Here is a 24,182-nt window from a genome sequence, read left to right as displayed (position 1 = left end):
TGTTTGTAGTTAGGTGAAGTTTTCTTTTTAATTTGTGGGATTTTGCATAATAAAACAAGTAAAATGCTATTAATGCTATTACATCATGTAGTACACCCCCATTCCCCATTTCTCTACCACATTTCTATCTTTTTCAAGTGTCACTTCGGCCTTCCTCCTCATTCTCGGCCCAAACCTTGTGCACTCGCTGGAGATCAGAGCAAAATACAAGATTGTGGACATATTTGCCAAGAAGTTAATGAGTCTGGGACATGAATGCTTGCTCTATTTTCCACTCATTTCTGGAAAACATTTGGCAAGTTTAGCATTTGTGCACTTAACCTGTTAACTTTAGCCTTGGTGACATTATTTTCAGGATCACTTATACTCATTCTGACATTTTGGTTGTAAAATTCAAAGATTTCCCTTCTAAATGAGACCAGGGTTATGACTGTAATCAAAAGGGTTGAAGAACAGTAACCTTCTTATTTTGGGTACATTATTTTCAGGCTTGTGAACTAAAATGGGGCGCCTGGTAAGAAGCTAAATTATAACCACTGCATGTGTATATAGAAGATGAGTGGTACAGGTCAAGAAAGAGAAATACATGGTGGTAGTAACATGTGCACCAGGGAAGCACATCTGTACAGGCCAAAGTGTTGTCTAAATGGAGGCAAAGTTTTCAGTGTGTATGTACAGACTGAACTTAAATGGTTCCATTTCGGCCCATATATGTATTTTAAGCTTGACTGACCAAAACATATATATTTCTAATATTATTAGCCTATGAATAACAGGTCAACTTGGCAAGAGGCATGTCATCTGATGTTTTGAAACACTGAAGATGATGTTTCCCTAAAGAAATGCACTGGCAGTGACACTGAACTGAAGGCCGATTGGATGGTAACATCCGTATTAATCATTGTTTGTATGTTAGGTACTGACATGTCAAAGTCTGGACCACATTATTTTTTTATGCAAATTAATCTGAATTGGAAACAATACAGTGAATCAGAGACTGAAGCACAGACTTTATATATTTATTTCAGGCAACTGTAACACATTTTAAATAGTGTTTCCCCCATTTTCCATCCAAACATGCTTCGCTTTTCATTTACACAGTAAAAAAAATCATTGTGAAAAAGCCAGAAAATTACATCATCACTATGTGGCAAAACAACACAACATATAACAACATTAAAACCGATACATGATGTTGAATTTGACAGATCTCCTGACTCAAGCAAGTTTCCACATTTCAGTACAAGTTTGATTTTTGCTACAGAACAGAAATAAATGTAAAATTACTGTCACATAGAAGGAAAGAAATCACCTTAAAAAATACGAAACACATTGCATACCTTGTAAAATAGTTATCAGTATTGTTAAGTGTATATGATATGTAGTAAGTTGGCTTAAACATGAAAAACAGACACAGTGCTACATACAGTCAGTCATATGAATAAATGTGTTGTTATGATGATTATTTGCAGTAGCAGTAGAATTAATTAATGATTGTAGTGTTTCTGGTAGTTTTTGCATGGTCATTGTGTATTAGAGTTTGTTCTGTGTTATCTCTTAGTGTTCATGATATGATTGTGACTGCCCTCTTCAGGTTGAATATGAACTGTCTGTGGTTCATATTCAGACCGTGCATGTACAGTCTGTCACCCATGTGCTCTGTAAGTGGTCCAGATCAGCTGCTGGGGGACATGACTGGTAATTCACTGGAGACATACTGACTCCAGATAACAAAAGACTGACAACAAGCCTTTTATAACTCAAAATATCAATATAGCCCTTTATCAAATGACTGAGATATTCTCATTAAATCAGCTAGAAGTAACTGTGGTAACATTTTGAGGACGTTTTTACAGCTTTTTTGCAGCAGCATCCAGACCTCTGACCTCAGGTAATGAGGATGTCCAGCTTAATGGAGGTCAGCGGCCAGAGGACACATCTGTTCCTGCTGACACAAAGCTTTTCATCTCTGCCTTCATCTGCTGGGAGTCTGCTGCCCTGTCATGTTGCCAAGAGGGATGACTGCGTACTAAACCACAGAGCACAGTCCCCCCCTATGATGATGATGATGATGCTGGTGCTTATCCTCACACAGTCATTAATCTCACAAATATTTAGACAGCTACACCGTGTTGGATGTTCTTGTTCCAGTTCCAGTTATTTTGGATGTTAAATGATGCACACAGACACTAAAGTTAAAGGGTGACATTTCAGCCTGTACTGTTTATGTAACATTCTGTAAGAAAAACACAGTGAGGCCTACAAGCGGTGGTGTAACATTTATTATAAGATGGCACACAATACAGAATAACATGAACACATGCTTTAAATGCCATGCTGGATCAGTTTTTCCAAAGGTCAGTGTTACATGAGAAGCCACAAGATAAATCTACAATATCATATTAATAGAGATTAAAGATTATTTCCATGACAGACAATAGATGGACATGTTTCAGATGAGGACATTAAGGCGTAGGTCTATAATGTTTGGTCTTTAACCACATTCTCCTCTCAAATGCTACTTAGAGCAACAGACAGTTGCTTCTGTTCTGATTAGACGACGCAAATCAAGAAATTATATTTTTGGCACAAAAAAGGCCAAAATAATGAAATTCTTTAAGAGGTCCAGATTCCAAAGGAGAAGCTGTAAAATGGTATCGAACGCTACATTAATTGTCTAAATAGTTATTTCTGTGTTCCCTTGTCTATTTCTACACTAAAATACATAAAATAGATAAAGTAGAAAAAGGAAAACATATAGCTTGACACTCACTACGTGTAAAGATCACATCTTCCACAGGACACAATGATCAGTCTTTGACCTAAATTCATGATAGAATATCCAATCAGTGCTTCTAAGTGTGTGATTTATACAATCGACAACCGTGCACGTATGAATAACCTCTTCATTATTTAACAAAGGCACTGTGTACAATAAAACTACTTCAGTCAATAACAGGAGCACTACAACTTTGTTTGGGTAGTGAAATTACCTTTGCACAGTCGGGAAACAAACACTCACAAGTTGATTAAACTTGGTCAGATATGTAAAGAACCAATCAGCAAACATTGCATTGTATATATAAAATAATTACCTTGATTGCACTAAGAATCTAATTTGAGTGGGTAGTTATTGCAAAATGTGATTCCAGATCGGCCATCTTTTTTTTTTCTAGTTTAAAAAATAAAAAACAAAGCTTTATGACTGCCGGGACTGTCAATCATCTGTAGCCTGAGCAGACCACAATGAAGTGATGACTGTTGGAGCGCTTCACCAGGCTGCAGTCAATTATCACAGAACAGTAGGGAGCTAAAGAGGGAAATTAAACAGTGCACATCCATGATAAGAGGATCTCTGTTAGGTCTGAATGACTAATATTAGATGTTACTAATCACTTGTTAAAAATCACTGGCCACATTAAATGTTTAATTTCGGAATTACATACTGTATGTAGCAGTTGGTTAATAATATTGTATTTGCAACGAGCGAGGCAGTGTTTTCACCAACATTTACAGCACGTAATAACTGCAGAAGTATATTAGAACTCAGAGAGAATTATAACAAAATGTGAAAAAACAGAAACAAGATGAGTGAATTTTCTCAGAATAAACAAGCCAAAAGCCTCATGTTTATTTGACAGAAAATAAGAAAAATGGCGTAACTATGATAACTGCATAATGGTCACTAGTAAAATGAAAAAAACAAAACAAAACATTTAAGATCACAAACTTTGAAAAGTGGTTAATCATTATTCACTATGTGATTTACTAGAAGCAAAACACAAAATTGAAAAAGGCCAGCCCAACTGTGTACAGACAGTAAGCTGGATAATGTCAGAAAATAACACAGAGGTCGATATGAAAACATTAAGTTTAAATTTCTGCAACAACAAAAGGCTCATTGAGCTTGAAGAGTAATGTAACATGGGTTAAAACTATGCTAACATCCTGCCATCTAGAGGTCGAAACTTACAACTTGTTGCACACTGCACCAGTACTGCTATATTGCATCACTTTGGACATCAGCCGTCATCTGGCTTTCAATGGTGTATTTGAGCAGTTAAATGATTGTAACAGACTAAATTAGATTTACACAATCAAAAGAGTTAATGCTTCAATCTGAGTTAGATGCTGCAGCAGGTGATGTGATTGGTCCAATATGATCCATACATACTCTTCACATTATAAATATCCCTCACTGAGAACTGCCTGAGCTCAAACACTGTGTACAGTGTTGAAAACCTTATCACATGCTTATTCCCAAAATTAATTCCTTCCTGTGGACCGACTGAATGTAACATTTAATTCCTGCGTTGTCACCACAGATTGGGTGTGGTCAGATGTGCAGCAGAGTGGCAACTTTCAACCAACAGAGGTCAGTGCAAAAAAAAGCTTTTCTACCATAAAAGATTTAGTGTGGGGTTTACTCTTTAAAGTTAAAAAAATATGTACACGATCTGCAAAAGGGAACGACATCTGAGAAACACGTTACCACATCCGAGTAGGAGGAGAGCTAACAGCATAACAGTTCATCTCAGGAGGAGGAAACAAAAAGGATTAAAGCTCAGACCCTGAACATCTACCATTTGCCACTTGAGGTATAACAGAAATGTTGGGTAAGTCTGGCAGCCGTCCAGGGTCTATTTTAAGGCTAATCTTCTCTATGTATGGCTTTCTGTTATACATTTGCTTAGCGTTTATATCTGTCTATGTATCCAAACACGTGACAAAAGTGAGACGTTAACACTATTGTTAGTATAAGCAAATGTTATGAAAGCAGGGAACACTATTTAAACATCGTCCATCTCCGACACAGTTATACACTCTGACATAAATCCAACTATAGCCAAACCGCTGTCCTAAAGGTTTGGGCACTTGAGTGGTGAACAGGCACTGCACATCAGAAGACAGGAAACATGACAACATACCGTGAGGTAAGAATGATCAGACAAGTGATTCAAATATCACTAATATTGTAATATACTGTAAATTTTACAATCACAGTGGGTGAAGATCTGGTGAGCCTGAAGTTTAACAGCTGTTTGTAAATCCATCAAGTTATTTCAGAGTTAGAGATAAGTCTAACTAATCTAGAAGAAAAGAGAGTTTTAAAAGCAGAGAGGAAATAAAGGCTGCCAATTTCATACTGTGTTCAGTCTACTGCAAGTTATTTCATTAACTGGGCTCTGAGCATTAGACGAATGACTGTTTAATGAAGAGGCAGGAGCTGGCACACTTTGCTCTGATCCTAGGATGAATAAATGTCACCACACCTGACAGAAAAGCGGTGCACTCCAAACCTCAGGCATCAAGAAATTTAAACAGCTCCAGAGAAGAGAACAATATTCAGATTTGTCCTTAATGTTGTGGAACTTTTTCCAGCACTAACTATTGAAGACAGTGGTGTGTGTTTTCCTTCAATAAACACTGCCACATTCAAAGTGGACTAACTCTGACGTAAAAAAAAAAGGAAAGAAACACGCCAAAACAAAAACCTACAACTCTACTTTGAATGACTTGTAGGACTGAACAGGATCGCAGCATATAATCCTAGCTAACTAGTGCAGTTTGATATAGAGCAAAGTGTCATAACCAGCAACTAAAAACAACGAAAGATACATACAGTCTGGTCCTGTAGAAGTAAGGCCCAAGCTTTGTTTTTCCTTTAGAAAATTAAAAACCTCTTAAAAATATAAAAAACCTCTTGGTTGGTGTCAAGTGTTTCTGGTCAAAGGCAGTTGCATAAGGGGTCAGAGGCTGAAAAAACTGTTTTCATGCTTGAGGCAGGTATATGTCGGATTGTGATTAACGAGTCTCTGGTCTGACTCATCAGATGGCTGTTTGGCACTGTGGGTTGGTCATCTTCTGAAGCAGAGGGATCTGTGGGATCGGAGGAGAGAAGGATTAGCTGGTGTTGATGGACAACAGAGAGTAATGAACGCATTTAGAAATTACAGACATCTATCTCACTATCACAGACATTTTCCACTTTGGAATTCAATCTGAAACTAGAAGGGCCGTCTGAAGAAAATGCTGCTGACAGTGTGTAACTTCAGCACCCCCTGATGACCAAATATGGTTACCACGGAGCTGATGACTGATGGCAGCCATGATTTTTGGGAGAATATCTAAATCCACAATGGCTTGTTATTCTGACTTCATGTTGCTGTAATGTCACCTGCAGACAAAATGCCATCATATTCTGCTGAATTAATGAGTCACTATGTACAAAGCATTTGACATTTACAGCGTAATCATCAGAAACCTCAATGGTACATCTAATAACAAAAGAACAACTTTTTGAAGCTTATCCAAATATAATGGCTACTAGATTTGGTAAAAGGTGCAACACTGACATATTATCACTTTGTAAAGTTGATATGTTTAACATGTTAGCAAACAGTTCCCTATCTAGACATCCAGCAGACACACAGCAATGCTGGTTTTCATTTGTCGTGTTTGTGTCCATCTGATGAATTCAAGTACAATATTTCCTCTCATTTTAGCTCTGATCTAGTCTCCACCAACTGCTGAGGGAAATATTTGGCTCTTCAGCGACTGAATGCTCCTCTATATCCACCCACTAGTGCAGTGGACTTATCAGAGAGGAATTTGTGTAAAATCCAAAAAAGGATCTTTAAGATGTGAAAATGCTTCATAGAACTGAGGGGAAACTGCACAGTTGTTCTTCGTTTGACTTCCACAGCTGCTGCTAAACTGCACTGAATTCATGTGCTATTTTGCTGGAAAGTCCCTAAAGATGTGAATGATAAACCGACAGCATGGAGGATGCAGCATGGCAAGATGGAGAACTGTTGAGCGTTGGCGTCTGTTTCTACTCTATGATGTGCCCTCTGGTTGTTGCAATAATGTTTTATTTCCGCTGAAAATCAAATCTCTAGCAAATATATGGATCAACAACCAAATTATTGGGCTTTTTCATATCTTATTTTTGTACAAGACGGTCAAACACCCACATTTTTCAGCAATCATAAACCAATCTCACCTTAGTCAGATCCACTCCAGTGAGGGCGTTGACGGACACAGGGAGTTCAGCTAATAGACGGTTCACTTCTCCAGTCACGCGGCTGCCTTCTCCACTCAGGATGACAATCTCATTGGTCTTGGACAGGGGTGCAGCAACCTTACCGGCAATCTAATAAAATACGAGAGAGTTTCTGAGCATCTCATACCATCCATAGATGCCAGGATTGACAGGAAATGACAAACACATTCCATTTGCTCCATTTGTTCTGTTTCCTCAGAGAGAAAAAAAACTTTTGGCCCTTTTGGTCTCTTTAATAAATACAATATGTGACTAAAATATTGATGAGAAAATGAGTCCATGTAACATCTGTACGGCAGTAGAGTTAGTTCATTTTTAATGATGTACATGTAAACTTGCCAGGCAACATAAGGAAAGACACTCTTGTTGACCACAGCAGATCGTTTCTCTTCTCATGGGACTTCTTGTTTACATGAGACCAGACAAGAAAGACAGCTGCACGCTGTTTTCATGCAGCTGATTCATAATTGACTTGAGTAACGATGACGACTAATTTGTTGATGTTTGACAATAAAAATCAAAACCAACTTCGGAAAACTAAAAGAATGTTTCATGTTTTAATAATACCAAATATACACGTTTAACTGTCAGCACTCGCATGGAAAAAGCTGCTTCCAAATGACACACATGACTTTGGTGCCAATCCACTTGTGTTGATTGGATAATGAGACCAATAAGCCAAACTCCCTAAATGTTGGTGAATTCTTTGAAAAGCAGTGGTGTATAAATGTATACCACAGACCTTGGGCAGAGCTTCGAGGACCAAAGCTGTCTTGGCAGCCTCGCCATACTGCTGGTAGGCTTCAGCTTTCAACCTCATCTTCTCAGCCTCTGCCTTTCCCACCGCTTCGATGGAGGCGGCCTCTGCTTCACCGATGGAGCGGATCTTCTCAGATTCTGCTTGTGCCATCAGCACCGTCTTTATCCTGGCGGAGGTTAGAGAAAGACTCTTTACTTACATTTGCAGACAGTCATGTCACTTTTACTACATCACAAAACATGAACTTTAAAAATGTGTTGTCGTCTAGCTTTTGAAAGACAAGCTTTTTAATCAGTTTAAAAGTGAGAGCATGTTTGAATCGTGTTTTAAATTTTGGTGGTGGGGCTGCCCTCGTGTCTACATTTGAACAAAGGACATCTGACACTGAGGTTTTTTCACTTTTCTTGCGTCCATGCTGATCTTAAAAAGGTCTGAACAGATTTGAGTGATGGTAAGTAAGTGAGTGATAAACTGGCTGCCACTTTGATGGTGCTGTAGTTTTATAGGAGTCATTTGCATGATGGCCTGTCATATATTATATCCCGTAAGTAATGGTCAGTTCCTCTTGTTTCAGGAATGGTGTTGAGATAAGTAGCAACATCTTAAAATAAGGCAGACTGTTGTATCGCTGTCGGGAACGTGACACTTGATTCATAGTGGAAATATGTGAAATTATCCCCCATCATTAGCATTTTATCTCAAGCATGGAAACTTGAAAAGTTAAATAATAGTGAGATAATAGTGTGCGCTGAGGGGCGATCTGTGTGTGATGACTCACTTCTGTCCCTCAGCCAGCTGCTGCATCTTGTAGGCTTCGGCCTCTGCAGGTCTCTTCACAGTGGCGATGAGCTCCTTGTCTGTGCGGTCGATTTCCTTCTCCTCAATTGTGATCTGCTTCTTCCTCTGCACCACCTCGATTTCGATCTCCTCCAGACGGATCTTCTGCTGCTCTTTGGCAGCCTGCAGCTCGTACGCCAGCTGAGCCTCTGCTTTCTGGAGAGGTGGGAAGTTTCTTAATACTTGTTGTTTATACTCTCGTGTTTGATTGTTAGAAATATATTCAATCCAGTCTATTCAACTCCATACCTTTGTGTTCACTTCCTGATTGAAGGAGGCTTTCTGCATTTCCAGCTCTCGTTTGGAGTCGGCCATTTTTGTGTCAGCTAGGAACTTAATGTCCATCATTTCTTTCTTACACTCAGCTTCCTGTGAAAGACAGTGTGCAAGATTAGATGAATTAGCACTAGCTGGCTATTAGCTAAAAGCAATCACAGAACGGATGTTTTCTAATTGTTCTTGTTTGTAGTTTTAATTTGCTCTTAAAGCTCCTCTTACCCTGATGCCAGCGTCTCTCTCTGCCTCTGCCACTCCGATGTCTGCATCCCTCTGTACTGCAGCTGTCTGCGTTTTCCCCAGTGAGCTCAGGTACTCCACTTTATCATATACATCCTGTCAGAAAGAAAGTGCAGTACGGTAAGTCATTAAATTACTCAAATTCAAATTAGCAAAAGGAAAGATATTCACTCAGATATTCAAAAAATAAATGCAGAGTGAAGAAAACATGATGTCTCACACCTTGATGGTGAAGCTGAGGATCTCGATGCCCATGCGGCCGACATCAGGTGCTGCCACCTCTCGCACCAGGATGGCAAATTTGTCTCTGTCTTGGTAAATCTGCTCAACAGTTAGGGTGCCTGTAATATAGAAACAAAACAGTGGTTAGTGCCTTTTTTCCGATTCAAATTCTTAAACCCCCTCCTCTGACGCAGCAGAAGGTTACTTTACATTTATGTTAGCATCAGCATTGTATTTGATTACACAGAAGCGTTTTTTCTTTCAATATAACGCATGTCTTCAGTGTCACTCTGTAATATTACACACCTGTTGAGCACAATGTGTTCAGATCACCTACATTTTATCAGGATGGAATTTAAATTTGGGCATTGATCCAGTAACTAAACCTGCCTCTTGGCTGTTGGCACATTTTACTCCACAACCACCATTCTGGTGAAACTGCTCCCCACAGTGACTCAGGCCAAGCTTTTAGTGAGTTTGTTACCTTGTACTAGTAAAACAGCCATAACCTAAAAGAGTATATAGCTGCTAAATGTTTCTACTTTCAGAACCAAGAATCGTGACATTTATAGTTATTCAAAATCTACTGATAGTAAAATATGATCATGTTGTGATCATGTTTCTCACTTGTTGTTTACTTGCTACATGTTTTGACTCAAAGATGTTGCCAAAAATGTTAAAAATAGTTCAAAGGAAGAAAACATCTGGTGGAGCAATCTTAACTTTCCTAGAATATTTAACAAGACAATGTGGACTGCCCACATTTGTTACAAAAACATGGACAAAAAAAAAAGCAAAACAAGTGATGACATTGCAGCTTTGAGGAGCTACCCACCAAGGATGGCACGCAGGTGACCCTCGAGTGTCTGCAGGATGACACTCTTGATCTCAACGACTGACTTCCCTAGGAACTGTTCGCAGGCGTAACCCAGCAGCTCGTTTTCTGTCATCACCTTCACCTGGTGCCAGTGTGGACAAAGATTGTCAGCTGAACACACATCCACAAAAACAGGCACAACACAAATACAAAAACAGGCACAAAGAGGTGTGGTACACATGAAAACATGATACATACTAGCTCTCTAACTATTAGCTAATAATTTTCTATCTGATCAGTTACCATACATCGTTATTTTCTGTTCACTTGTACATAATTTTTAAAATTAATTTTATAGAAAACTGCTGAAAGTACAAAAGAAAACACTACATTTACATCTACATTTTATTTTTTTGAAGAGATTTTGTTGGGTACAAACACGTCAGACCTCTGCATCATTGATTGTGATTTGGCAACAATCTACACTGTGATGAACTTCTTCAATTCTTATTTACACAGAAGAAAGGCACATAAACACAGTATTAAAGCAACAGTCTGGGGCCGCACAGCAGGTGCTGGAGATGGAGGACTGATCACTGGAATTGTAATCTTATATACAGTCACCGAGCAAATTCTGTTATGTGAGATAAATAAGTTCATGTAAAACCTGCTGAGTTTCTCAAACTACATGTGCAACATTTGGCCCCCATTATTTCTTGTTTTTTTAGACTTTCAATACACCTTGCTATGCATGTATAGAGCAGCATTTTAGCAATATCTTTGGATGGCACATTTTTGTCCTTATCTCATATAAATAATGACTAAATAATGACTGTAGTCTGGACATTAATAGTGCGGACAGCAGCATCCTTGAATCTACTCTGTGGCCTTCACATCAAACTGTAGTATGTAATCCGATATTAGAAGCTTTCCTTCTGTGATCGATATCACCAGATGCAGACCTGACTTCTAACTCATTCCTTTTGGATATATGACGACAGGCAAAGTACGTAAATGAAAACTGCTACACTAATGCTTCTTGAGGCACGTATTTATGTGCAGGGATTATTCCTGTTTAGTTCTACATTTCTGATCTGCATTATGAACCATCTAGATCTCTCAGGTGGTCTGGGACAGGTCTGCTTTCTGTCCCCAGACTAAAAACTAAATATGGAGAAGCAGCGTTCAGTTTTTATGCTCCACATATCTGGAACAGACTCCCAGAAAACTGTAGGTCTGCTGCAACTCTCACTTCTTTTAAATCGCAGCTGAAAACTTTTCTGTTCGCCGATGCCTTCCATTAAACCAAATTGAGGGTTAATATTTTACACTGCACTGTAACTTTTATTCTCTTGTTTTATCTGTCTTATTCCCTCTTTATCTTCTATTTATTTCCAATTTTTTTCTTTGTTTTTATATGTCTTTTTACTTGTGTTGCTTTTATATTCTGTTTTAATGCCTTTTATGGTCTTTGTAAAGCACTTTGAATTCCTTTGTTGTTGAAATGTGATATACAAATAAACTTGCCGTGCCTTACATTTGAGTAATTATCATTTGGAAGAAAATCCAACATCTAAGCTGAAACTACTGTATGTTCCTGTAATAATGTCAAATAACAATGAACAGTATTATTCAAAGTTGAGGGAATTAAATCAGTGACATTGTTTACAATAAAACAAAAGGAAAATAAATGTCATGACCTGAGATGTATAACATACAAACAAGGGCAGTCAGTGACAGTAAGAGACCTCATTTATACAGTCAAGAAATCAAAAATGGTGTAAAAGAAGGTTTGGGGTAATGCTGTACTCCACTGGAGCTGTAAGGAAAGAGAGAGTGAGCTGGGTCCTTAGGCGAGAGGTCTGCACATGGTTTTGTTTTGCAACATGCAATCATACCAGGAATAAGGGCAACACAATGTCAGGAAAGATGGACGTCATTCCAAGGAAACATGTCTGAAAATGAAAAAGGCTGCAAGCCATCTTGACAACCACACATCAGGCCAGCACAAACAGACAGCAGGGGGAGCTGTTCTGCGGCCCAGACTGGAATAAAGACTTCTATGCAATGGTAACCTCTTATCTATAACTCCTGACCTCCAACCTAAACCCCCCATCCCCCTCCTGACACCACCCTTCCTCCTGCCAACAGCTCTTTCGTTGATACAGAACTGGAAAACACAGGCGCAGGAAATGTAAGAGAAAAACAATGACATCCAAACTGTTCCTGAAAACTATTTTCTCACAACTCATGCTATTCCTCAAAGGCAAAAAGATATTTATCTTTTTTTAAAAAAGGTCCCAACTACCAACAAGTGTGTAGTAAAATACAGAACAATGTTGTGGATTAGCATTCTGCTCTGGTTTCCTTTAAATAAACTCCCTCCCTCCCTCTGAGTCTATACATAGGTCTCTATAAAAGAAGGACACACCACTACTGTTGCCATGGGACACACGTTCCACAATGGCTTTGGCTTAGGTTAGACCAATCAAGTGGTGGCATGGTAAGCCTCTGTGTGAAGTGAACTGTGTGAGAGTGAGGGGTTGTTCAGCTCCAAACAGTGGGCTCATTGTCAGCATGCATGTGAATAATCACAGAGGATCATTGGCTTGACTGTGGCCAAAAGATGATGAGGCATCTTCTTTCAAACACGAAAAATGCATGCAGACTAAAAAAAAAAAAAAAGATAAATGAATAATAGTGGAACATCATTTTAAAACTGAAATACAGCAACTAGTGGTACGTTAGGCAACTGTTCCTAAAGTGAAAATCCACCGTAAAAAAAAAAAAAAGAAGAAGATTTCACTTTGTGTTACTTGTTAAAAACTTAGTTGATACTTATTTACAAGAGCGAGTTTCCACAAGACAAGATATCCACCACTGCTGTGACCTGTTGTCAAAAAACACAAGCAGGCCAAACACACCTGAATTTCCAACTGAACTCTCTGCAGTTGCATTGTGGGTAATGTAGGCACCAGGTTTTGAAAAGGAAGAAGAATGCGTGGAATAAAAAAGACAATATGGCTCTGCTGGATTCATTTTTTTAAAAAACTGAGTCCTTGTTATGGGAGTGCAATGCTAAATAGTTTTTTATATTATATTTTAGTTTGCACGTAATTATCTTCAACTGTTGCCTTTGATTGTATACTGAAGAATTATGAAGAACTTTATAGGACTGAAAAGTGCCATTAATAAAGAATATAATTATTATACATTTAGTGACCCTGTCTTTATACTGTTAACTGTTAACTACTGTTAGTTACCCAGAGGGCTTGTGGAAGAGATATAATGAATTTTATTTTAAGGTGGATTTTCTCCTTAACAGTTGTCAACCTAAAAAAAAGCTTAAAAAGTTTTGAAACTGAACAGGATCAAACAACCAAATAGCAGACACACTAAAAAAAAAAAAAAAAACACAGAGCGACACTAAAATGCACATCAGGCTCTACACAGACCCCTTATATTGTCACACTAAGACCAATTTCAGACGGAAAATGGCACTGCTCCAACAAAACGCAAGGGGCTGCATTGCTGCGGTGAAGCTGTGAATCAGTGTGAATACACAGGAAGTTCATTTTGAAGGTTTACCGCACAAAGTTTCATAAAGAAACTGCACAACAGTTTATGGTCCTTAGAAGCAGAACTTTACCACGGAAGTAATACTTTTCTCCTCCGTCTCAACACTTGCATATCATAATCAGAAGAATTAGCACAGTGCTACAAGGTCCATGCTACAAGATACTTGAAATGTGCACTTGCTTGTATTTGATTGGCCGGTTCATTCCACCTTGCCCTGCTCAACGCTCACTGCGCTGGCCAGTTTAGTGGTGTCACTGAAATGAATAAGGAGGCTGCGTTTTTTTTGACACAGTGCTACTGACAGTCTGACTGCGGCCTTGGTCAGATACATTAAACTAGGTGTTCCCTGCCCACATGTGAGCATAAATCATGCAGACAACAGTTTGACCCAACATCTGTATGTGCATCTGTCTTGTGTCAAAAATAAAAAAAAAATACAAGTGTGCATCTTAACTTGAGTCCTCTATATGAAATAACCCCTTTTGCTGTGATTATGGGGTGACGCCAGAGAAAAGAAGGTTGGGGAAGGATGTGGGGGTTAGTGGAGTCTGAACTGGCATTCCCAAAAAAGTGTGGTGATTTACCTGAGCCACCCCAGTGACAGTAATAGCTACACCCTCCGCTGTCTCTACATCCTCACACTTGGGCTGCAGGGTCATAATCTCAAGCGTTATCCTGTGAAGAATGTGGAAAAATAAAAAATAAAAATTGACATGTTCGGAGGGAAAGCAAATGAAGGGAAGGGCCAGAACACAAGGAAAAGAAACAGCACACAGTGAAACCATTCACCCAAGGACTCCAGATCACTAACAACGGAGTAAAATGAGATGCTATCCAGAACTAAAACGGCTTTAGATTTAGATTTGTTTTAATTATCTCGAAATGCAGCTTTTTTCAATGATGCAATTTGTTTTTTGGATTGGATTCCTAAAATCCTTTTTTTTAGCCATTTCTGTAGCATTCATTTGGTTACCCCATTGCCAAAGGTGACTCAGAGTTTAGCTTTATGGCAAAGCTCAAATTAGTGACAGCTGAGCGTCTCTCTTTGACTGCAGAAAAAAAAACCCATGAAGATGAGAGAAACAAACACACAACGTTAGCTTGTTAGTTGAACCATTTTCCTGTGTCTTCCTTTGGTCTCGAGCACCAGCCACTTGCTTTTTTTTGGTCTTTTGAAATGAATTACCTGAGCCACCCCTGTCACATCCAAGGGAACACCCTCCGAGGTTTCGATATTCTCACAGCGACAGAGGATGGTCATAACCTCCAGAGACATTCTACGTAGGCAGGCAGGCAGACGGGAATAGCAAGAGGCAAAACAGTAAGTTGGACAACAGCTGTTAGGAATGTCAGTAACCAAGGTCAAGAGAGAAAAGGAATGAGGGACGGGGTAAAAGACACAACCTGACCTCCTGTTTTGCTGGTTTTAGCCCTGAAGGCTGTTTCATGTATGATCTGCTGCTGGTGACACCTCTTACAAAAGCAGAATGGTCACAGCTACAACACAGCTTCCCTTGTCTATGTCTGTTAATAAATGTTTAAATAAACTGGGACAAAGAGCAAGATCCATACATGAAACGTCAAGTCAGTGTTGACAGGATTCTTGATCCATGTGACGACATTTGCATGGAGATTACACAAAAATGTCTTCTACAAACAATCATTATCTGCCACTTCAATACCACTTAGGCATGACTGTTTATGTTTCAGAGCTGATAAAACAGCCAGAACTGTTCTTTTACAATAAACACTGACTTGGCTTCACTGTTGTCGCAGTCAGCTTCAGAGTGGAAGACATGGGAGGCTGATTGCAGCAATGCTTGGAGGAGGAGACTCTCTGGTTCGGGGCTCCACCTCCTCCTTCTATCCAGAAGAATTGGATCAATGACTCATAGGCCTGGACATTAACGTGATTGCTGCATCACAAGCGGGAAGCCACGCTGCACCCCCCTCCCCTGTTTTTATGACACTGTCTAGCGACTGGCTTGTGAGCACAGGGCTTTTAGCTGAAGTGGTCACTACTCTGGAAAAAGAAGGAGCATCTCACCTATTCTCATTATCTAATAAAACATCTGAAATGTTGATCAAACTGCAGAATTAAAGTAGATGAGAGGGGATTCTTGGGACAGCCTGTCTCTTAACAGGGATAGGGTGGGAAAGACGTGTGATTTACATCGTTTTGTTGTCGAGGTCGGCCGTTAGATTTCCTAGCAACTAACAATGAAGAGCAGCACTTAATGGGAAATGGGTTAACTGAAGGAGACACGGCGGGGCTGAGACAGGGTGAGATCGACACCGCACGAAGCAAAGCAGGTTAGCAAAGTAGAAACCAAGAGGCAGAAAAACACTGAATAACATATTCATTATAACCAGGAGCTCCAGAGGCAAAGGAGTATTATCACAGGTTAGTTTGTTTTCATGGAATAACTACTCACTATCTTTTACAGGTGGTTTTGTAATAGAACAAAATTTTTTTTCCCAACAATTTCAATGAAACAAATGCTGAAGCTGCTTTACTGACATTAAATTAACGACTTTGAACCAAGACCCACAACTTTGAGATTTTACAGGGACATATTATATGGCTACAAGCTTTAGAGTTTGCAGGTCCACAAAGTGTCTGTCAGTGTTTCAGCTGCAGGTTTTGTCTCTTGATGAAGGCTAGACTTGATTAAAAACAGGCTATTTTACTTTCTGGTTTCAAGCTCTGGCAGAGAGACAATCATAGAGAAACACAAACTCAATTTATTATCAAATGAATAAATATTCAATGAATGAATAATATAATGGTTAGGATGGGAGAGGTCAACACCACAAGGTCAATGGTTGTTGTTTTGTATAGTTTTGTAAAACATTAGTTAACCTGACCTTGCCATTTTGTGCCATTTGTTTATCTTTCCAGTGTTATCACAGAAGCTGTATATCGGGTTTCATTTAAAAGCAGCGGACAGTGGTGAGCAGCTATGTTTACACATCTGGTAAACATTAGTTTTTAATATTGATGCTGTTTGCCTCAATTCACCATAAATAACTTGTTTATTCTTCACTGAAGTGAATAAGGGTCGGAAACATTTCAACATTTCTTCTTGTCTTATTGAAAAATAACTTTGTCAGGGTATCTGCAGTTTCACAAGCCCAAGTTCAAACATTTGACATTTTTAAGGCTATCTGTATATGAAAGCTGAAAAAAGGGCAATTCTAATTGAAGGGTAAGTCGGGCATTATTTCTTTTCAATTATTATTATTGATATTTTTGACAGAGACATGTAACCACCTGTGGTCTACATATTATAGATATATACATACATAGTATTATATTATATACTATTTACTATTTTTACTATTACACACTAACAAATACAAAGCAGATCTCCTAATATGAGGGACAGAAAAAGGCCCTAGAAACCTTGTATACTCGTATAGATACAATAGTAAGCCATTCTGTCCAATAAACAGTCCATATTGACCACCAAGATATAGAAATCATTCTTCTACATTGTCAGTCTACTCAGATAGATATTTTTCAACAACATCAAATTATTCTACAAGCAGTAACCTCGAAACCACAATCTCGTCTGAAAATGTGTTACAATAATCCAAACAGACACACTGCAGGACTTTTGCTCAAATATATTCCTAACATTTTATTCAAAAAAAGATACAATCTCCTTCCAATTATTTTTTTGCTTTTAGATGCACAAGATTCCCCACGTCTTTACCACATTTCCAGCACATTGTCTCTTAAAGATCCAGTGTGCAGAATTTAGTGGCATCTAGTGGAGTGGACTTGGCAGAAATGGAATATAATATTAAAATATATATAGTATGACTTAATTACTGTGAAATAACCTGATAATAACAATCATTGTGTTTTGGTTACCTTAGAATGAGCCCTTTATATCTACAGAGTGAGTGGGTCCTCTTCCACGGAGGCCGCCATGTTTCTACAGTAGCCCAGAATGGACAAACCAAACACTGGCTCTAGAGAGGGCCTTTGGGTTTTTTTTTTTTTTTAGATTCTCCTACATGCTTGGAAGGGGAGAGGGAAGGGTATTCAGTTGGTTACAATCTGCAACCTCACCGCTAAACGCCACTAAATCCCACACAATGCACCTTTAATTTTGCCAATTTATATAATCTTATAAAACATTAGTTGAGATTGTGCTTCATGTGAATATGTATAACAAAAAGTTATAAAGTTCTTCTAAAATTATTTATTATTTTTCTTATTGTCAACAAATCCCAAGAAAAGATCAAACTCAAGAACACATAGGTCCGTTTCTCAGTACTTCCTGACTTCTTTACCCTGTCTGTGGCACTCTGCCCCAGGCCCATTTGTTCCTATCCACAGATCTTGTAATATGTAATTCAATTTTTTATAGGCTCAGTAGTGGGGCAATGGACAATGTAGTTTTTAGCAAACGTCAATCAGACAAAATTAAACAGTGCATCTGTGTTGAGCTATTTTCATCCGTGGATTACTACACACTCGGTGCCCCTCCTGAGTGTTTAAGCATCATGACATTGTATATGTGACAGACTCAAGATAAACAGTGTCCATGTTCATATCAGAAGGAACATATCAACCGGTGCAACTTATTGAAATGTTTATAGGTTTTTGGACGACAACGGAGGCCTATGGCACAGAGGAATAAGCTACATGTACATCAGCCTTCAGACGAAACTTGTTAATAGGATCAATTCGCTGTTGGTTTATTCTTTTTACTGGATTTGTTGACAAATAGAAAACATATCACTAGACTTATCCTTTAATTATATCTGCTTTATAAATATGAGATACAGCATTTTGCGTGTGCAACGTTGACACATGGTCTGACGCTGATGCTTGAGAAAAGCTCATGGAGTGTCTGAAATGGAATAACATCATCCTTTGAGGGTCACAAATGTGCTCAAATGACAAATTGGTGAATAGATTTTTATATATCTTGTTCCACAAATGAAACTTTTGGCTTGATGGCGGCATTAGAAGAAATGTCAAGAGATCTCCAAACACTGGAACTCATCCTCTGGGGGTGTTAGATATCTATACCAAATTTAATGACCATCTGACCACTAGTTCAGATTCTCCCCATGGACCAAATTGATGGACAAAAATACCCTTGCACCCCCCAACCCTCAAGGGTTAAATAAATCAGTTGCAAAGTAGGACTCTAATAAGTTCATAAAGAACATTTTTTCAGATCAGTGAGCAGCCCGTTGCGTGTACCTGCAGATACCCTGTTCTTAAAAGCTTCCTTACTGAGTTTGTCAGCTCTGTGCCACCTGACACTGAATGGCCCTACAGGACATGTAAGCTGGTTCTCTGGTTTGTGAGTAGTATGCAGCCTTGGAGCCAGAGCAGACATGTCTTACCTCTGGATGTCAGAGATGAGCCACCAGGCCCAAGCCCAGCCTCCGACAACATATGTCTTCTGATCTGAGCCACAGCAGCCACCTTGACAACAACACAGATGACATGGACGTCACATGGATACAGTCGTACAGATAATACACTACACATACTGCCATCACAGTTAATCAAAGCATGAGCTGGATTTACAAAGTATTTCATTAACAGTCACAATAAACAATATCACCCCAAATGTGAGAAGCTTTCATTTAACCACAAACACTTACATGTTTTATTTTTTTCTGACACTAGGGGCAGGTTTGTTCAATCAGGAGGAATATACTTAATAAGAAAGTTTAGTACTGAGAAGACAGTGACCTGGTTTTCATACTCTACAAGTGGTTTCTAAGGGCGGTGATCATGTGCTTCTCAGAAAGTCATAAAAACATGCGCCACTCCATCTTACGACCACAGTCCCCACAATGTTTGTTCATCTTGGAGAAAGTAGTGTCTCTCTGCTTTCCGGTACCACTTTTAAACCCTTGATTTGACGTTAGCTCTGCCACCGTAGCGAATCACCACTGCAGCACATTATTTATTTGCCGAATCAAGCTGCCTGTGTGTTATCAATGTAAATGCTTTCACTCACTCTGATATCAATGCTCCTATTGACTTTAATCAGTCATGCTTTATCTGACTGTGGTGTTTCATGTGATTCAATGCAAACCACCAATCCAACTCAAACACATTAATAAACTGTAAACATAAATAAACTAAAGCAAAAATAACACCTGAAACAAACTCTTCTTTCTACACGATATGCACTCTTTACTCTCTATTCTTGTAGGGACATTGAACAGAAACATCTGATTTCTAAACTACATATGCTGTTAACTTTTCAACACAGCGCTGTAGCAATTGTAGTAACAATAGTTTTAAAACCAATGTGAGATATGATGAAAGTTAGGTTACGCAACAGATACCAGTCCCACTCACTGCCTTCTGTTTGATAGTTTAATCAGGAGTGTTTAGTGTGACATTCCCAGCTGTCACACGTTAACCGCCAGACAGAGGACGGGGAGGAGCTGGACTATCTTTATGGACACTCTCTAAGTAACCAAGCATTGCAGCAGGACATATTAACCAACGTCTCACACACACACACACTCATTTAGATGATTTTTAACTTTTCCATCCACACGCTTATTATTGAAAACACTCTTTTTTTAAGGGTTATATTGTGATATTTCAAGTCTAATGTAGATATCTCACGTCCTGACACAGTAGCCTGTTATGTTCCTCATTCCTCACATTAAACAAATAATGCACTTCCCTGATGTGACTGAACAAAATCCCAGAGGAAGCAGTAGCATTGTATTGTGCAAAGACGACAAAGGATGTGTAGTACTTGGAAAATACTCTCAACTCAAGTTTATGATGATGACCTTTTGAGCTAATCTGTCATGCTGACTTTTGAGTTTCCAGATTTACCTCACTCATGCCCCAAACTATGCAATAATCTGAAAAAAAATTAACATTTAAATATTTACTTTTTCCTAAATCAACTAATTGTCACTTTCTATTAATTTCCACCAGCAGAATGTACACCATGAAAGGTTTTTTCCGACATTTTCTGTTATGACGATGATCTAAATCCTGTGGATTGGAAGTGTTGTTTTAATGAAAGAATGTGGGCGGGACAGACTTTTACTATTAAAATCCAGCTGACTCCTGCCAAATGCCATTGCAAACTTAAGTGGTAACAGGCTGAAGACCTATAGAAATGCTTGGAACCGCACACCATTTTAGCCCCAGTCGCTCTAGTCTTCCCCAGGCATAACTGAGATTCCTGACTGCGTTCACTCCAAAGCGGAGGGGGGGGAGGTGCTCCATGGGAATGAATGAGAATTTACACAAGCTAAAAAAATCCTGTCATCAACTTAAGTTTTCCTGATGAAGGATTTGGTTCTTGAAAAGTAACGCAAGCCTTTTCTCACAACATGCAGATATCGTTGCAATATTTCACAATAGGCCAAAAAAAGGGTCATTCCACTTTGGCATCCAACCTCATTAAAAATGCTGTACAGAGAGTACTTTCTTCAAACATGGTGGAATTAATCAATCTTGGAATCGAGATGTGTAGTTCCCGCCCACTCACCTCTGCACCATCTACGTTCCTCTATGTGGTGACTGACACACACCTCAAAGTTTGTTCACAATGGAAAATCCCAAAGCTGTTTCTCTTTTTTTATTCATCAAGAGCTGGTTAGACGGGAAACCGCCCAATCAGATTCGGTTACAAAATAGTGCTGGAAATCTTCTCTGCATGCACTGCACACATTTATAAATTTAGGCAAGCTTTCAAAACAAAGGTAACGGTCTTTGATTCCTAAAAAAGTGGGGCCTGGAGGTCACCAGAGGTCCATCTGAGATTACGTGACAACGCAGCAACATGACAGACAGTTTTGATTTACCACAGACATTATTGACACAATTCACAGATTGAGTGTTGTGATCAGACATTTGACTATCTGAAGGCTGCAAGATCAGAGAATTTTGAATACATGAAAATTTAACGGCCATCTCTCTGACACAAAAGTGGGCCCTAGCCTCTGAGTTTTTATAGGTGAGTCCTTTCGTGAAGATGAAACGCCTTGGGTCTTCTGTTTCAAGGGTATAAGAAGCACCGGCTGAGAGAGACACACACTGACTGTGTAATGCACCGCAAACCTCACTGCAACCAGGAAGAGTGTATCAGCGTTGCGCCTGACTCTAATTTAATTTAACTGTATTCCTTCTGCAGCAGACAGCCGCCATGACCCACCACCACTGTTCAAGGAAAGGAGACATAAAATACATAATATAAATATTAAATATATACCCATTATAAACATATATATATCTTACCTTCCCTACATCTCAATTCTTACATTTAGCTCTATAATGGCTGTTTTACAATAATGAAGTGCACCTGTGAAAGCAGCTTCATGAACAAACAATACACTTAGCTAAATAAAAACATATGTGGAACCAAAACCACAAAAAAAAAAAATAAGGATAATACTTGAACACGCATTACAGCAACGATAAAACATATTTTAGGATATTGACGTTAAACAGAGAAAACAGTCATATTTATTGTGAGAGCATAACTGGGTTTTTTTTGTTGGTTTTTTTTTGGGGGGGGGGGGGATAACCGCATTAACGTCGTGTTGGATGTTGTGATTCATCTCAGTAAAAATCGACATATTGTATATTTTTTAGTTAAATGTATCGAGGTATCGAGTTTGGGGAGGGGGGCGACCTGTTAACGGCTAACGTTAAAGTACATAAACACAAGCCTAGATGGTTTGTTGTAAAAAGAAATGATAGCTAACGTAAATACGTATGTGCTGTTTCACATATAAAGAGTTAATTATACTTGGAATAAAGGTTAGCAGAGTGCTTCATTTTCTCTCGGGTCTGTCTCTGTGGGACTCTGGCAGCGGCCGTATCGTACATATTGTCCGCATACGTTAACGGTTAACTTACCTGAGACCACCAAGGCCTCGTTTGGTCCGACAGTGTGGCAGTTTCCCATTTTACCGACAGAAGAATCGACTATCCAACACTACTCGACGCCCACGAAACTATTTTTGCTTGTAAACAATGATTTTCCCCCCGTTTTTCTTCACTACTGACTGTCACTGATCGCCTGCACTACATCGGTGTGACTGTTCCACGCCCCTATCGATGTCTTCATTTCAAAATGGAGAGCAGCACTTCCGCTCATGACTGTGAAAATAAAAGTCCTGCTAATGGTTGAAATGATTTTGTACATTTATTTTAGAAGCTCGCATCAGCCTACTTCCGTTCTGGTTTTGCAGTTACTTGGTTTCGCTGATCAGATCCCCCTCCCCTCTCTGCCCATAGCCTCTGCGGACCCTCCTCCACAGCAGCGGATGTGATATAATAATAATATAGGCGTGGTTGTTTAAATGTCCTCTCACGCGACAACCAGCGACAGACCAGCTTCATTTCCCTGAATGTGTGCGTGTGACAGTGTTACCACCGAACCCGGTGTTTAGTGACATGATCGCATACCATTTATCTCCCTTGGTAGTATTAACGTGGTCACAGATTGCAGTCATAATACCTCTGCCAAAAGTGTCAGGGGCTGCAAGGACACGCCTCATGCAGCGGGAAGGCGTGTGCTATTGTAGTGCTTCTCAAAGTGGGGTCCGGGGAACCCCAGGGGTCCTTAAGGGGGTTCCAGAGGGTCCCCAGCAAAAGGGTAATAATTTATTTTCATCATCTTTAAGTAACACAGTGACGGACTGTATAACTATTTTGGTTGGGTTTCATACACTTTCTGTAATAAAATATCTAAAAGCAAAAATCTTATTAGATGGGAGACCCTGGGACAAAATCTTATCAAATGAGGGTCTATGGTCTAATTTGTGTCAAGTTAGGGGTCCTTGATGTGAAAAAGTTTGAGAACCGCTGTGCTATTGTACAACTGTGGAAGCCTATAATGCGTGCAAATGAAATGAAATATGAAACCTTCATGCACCATTCAGGCAAAAAAAAAAAAAAAAACTTTACATGCCCACCCACATGATTCGTGTACAAGTGAACAGTATAAACTTTAAATCCTAGGACTCAGTAAAAGCATGATATTCAAAGCAATATGTGCCTTGTCAAATTTGTGCATCTACAGTATACCTGCACAATCACAATCTTTGACATTCTTCACCAAACTAAGATTTGCTGGCCTGTATTCATACAGAAAAGGCGTGGCACATCTTGCAGAGGTGGCCCTTCATCAGCACTATAATCAAATACTGTAGAGGACCTGCATGAGAGAACTCTTAAGCCATTTGAGAATGCTACTAATTACACCTTACCAGGCCTCTACATGCATGGTAAGCAAGATGAGAAAGTCTGGGGTGGGGTGGCAGATCTACAGAAATCATGATATTCTATTTTCATCACATTGATAACCTATTTTCTTCATTCAGTTTAGTTTTTCCATCTATTTCATATCAGTGCCCTC

The 24,182-nt window shown here is 39.1% G+C and overlaps 1 protein-coding gene across 2 annotated transcripts; it reads right to left on the bottom strand.

Annotated features, from left to right (window-relative positions):
* Positions 1–2,264: 2,264 nt before the first annotated feature.
* LOC137195288 (flotillin-2a) lies at positions 2,265–22,892 on the bottom strand. 2 transcript variants are annotated; one of them, XM_067607530.1, is made up of 11 exons: positions 22,679–22,892; positions 19,171–19,252; positions 14,984–15,074; positions 10,237–10,360; positions 9,402–9,520; positions 9,162–9,275; positions 8,913–9,032; positions 8,605–8,819; positions 7,809–7,992; positions 7,007–7,156; positions 2,265–5,880 (listed from the first exon to the last, which is right to left on the bottom strand). In XM_067607530.1, the coding sequence occupies exons 1-11, from the start codon at positions 22,725–22,727 to the stop codon at positions 5,830–5,832; spliced, it is 1,299 nt and encodes a 432-aa protein (XP_067463631.1). In that variant the 5' UTR covers positions 22,728–22,892; the 3' UTR covers positions 2,265–5,829. The 2 variants fall into 2 exon arrangements, with proteins under 2 accessions (XP_067463631.1, XP_067463630.1); XM_067607529.1 differs by lacking the exon at positions 14,984–15,074 and adding an exon at positions 14,382–14,472 and having other exon boundaries at positions 22,679–22,889.
* Positions 22,893–24,182: the final 1,290 nt, after the last annotated feature.

Source organism: Thunnus thynnus, chromosome 13 (genome assembly GCF_963924715.1).
Source record: "Thunnus thynnus chromosome 13, fThuThy2.1, whole genome shotgun sequence".
NCBI lineage: Eukaryota > Metazoa > Chordata > Actinopteri > Scombriformes > Scombridae > Thunnus > Thunnus thynnus.
The sequence above is the reverse complement of the archived record's forward strand: the minus strand, read 5'-3'. Positions and strand labels throughout refer to the sequence as shown.

Bases quoted from the DNA above. Each gene is read 5' to 3' on its own strand.
- LOC137195288 (XM_067607530.1), bottom strand. From the start codon at position 22,727: ATGGGAAACTGCCACACTGTCGGACCAAACGAGGCCTTGGTGGTCTCA. The intron at 19,253-22,678 runs GTAAGTTAACCG...GTTGTTGTCAAG, and splicing joins CGAGGCCTTGGTGGTCTCAG to GTGGCTGCTGTGGCTCAGAT. The intron at 9,276-9,401 runs GTGTGAGACATC...TCTTTCTGACAG, and splicing joins TCCTCAGCTTCACCATCAAG to GATGTATATGATAAAGTGGA.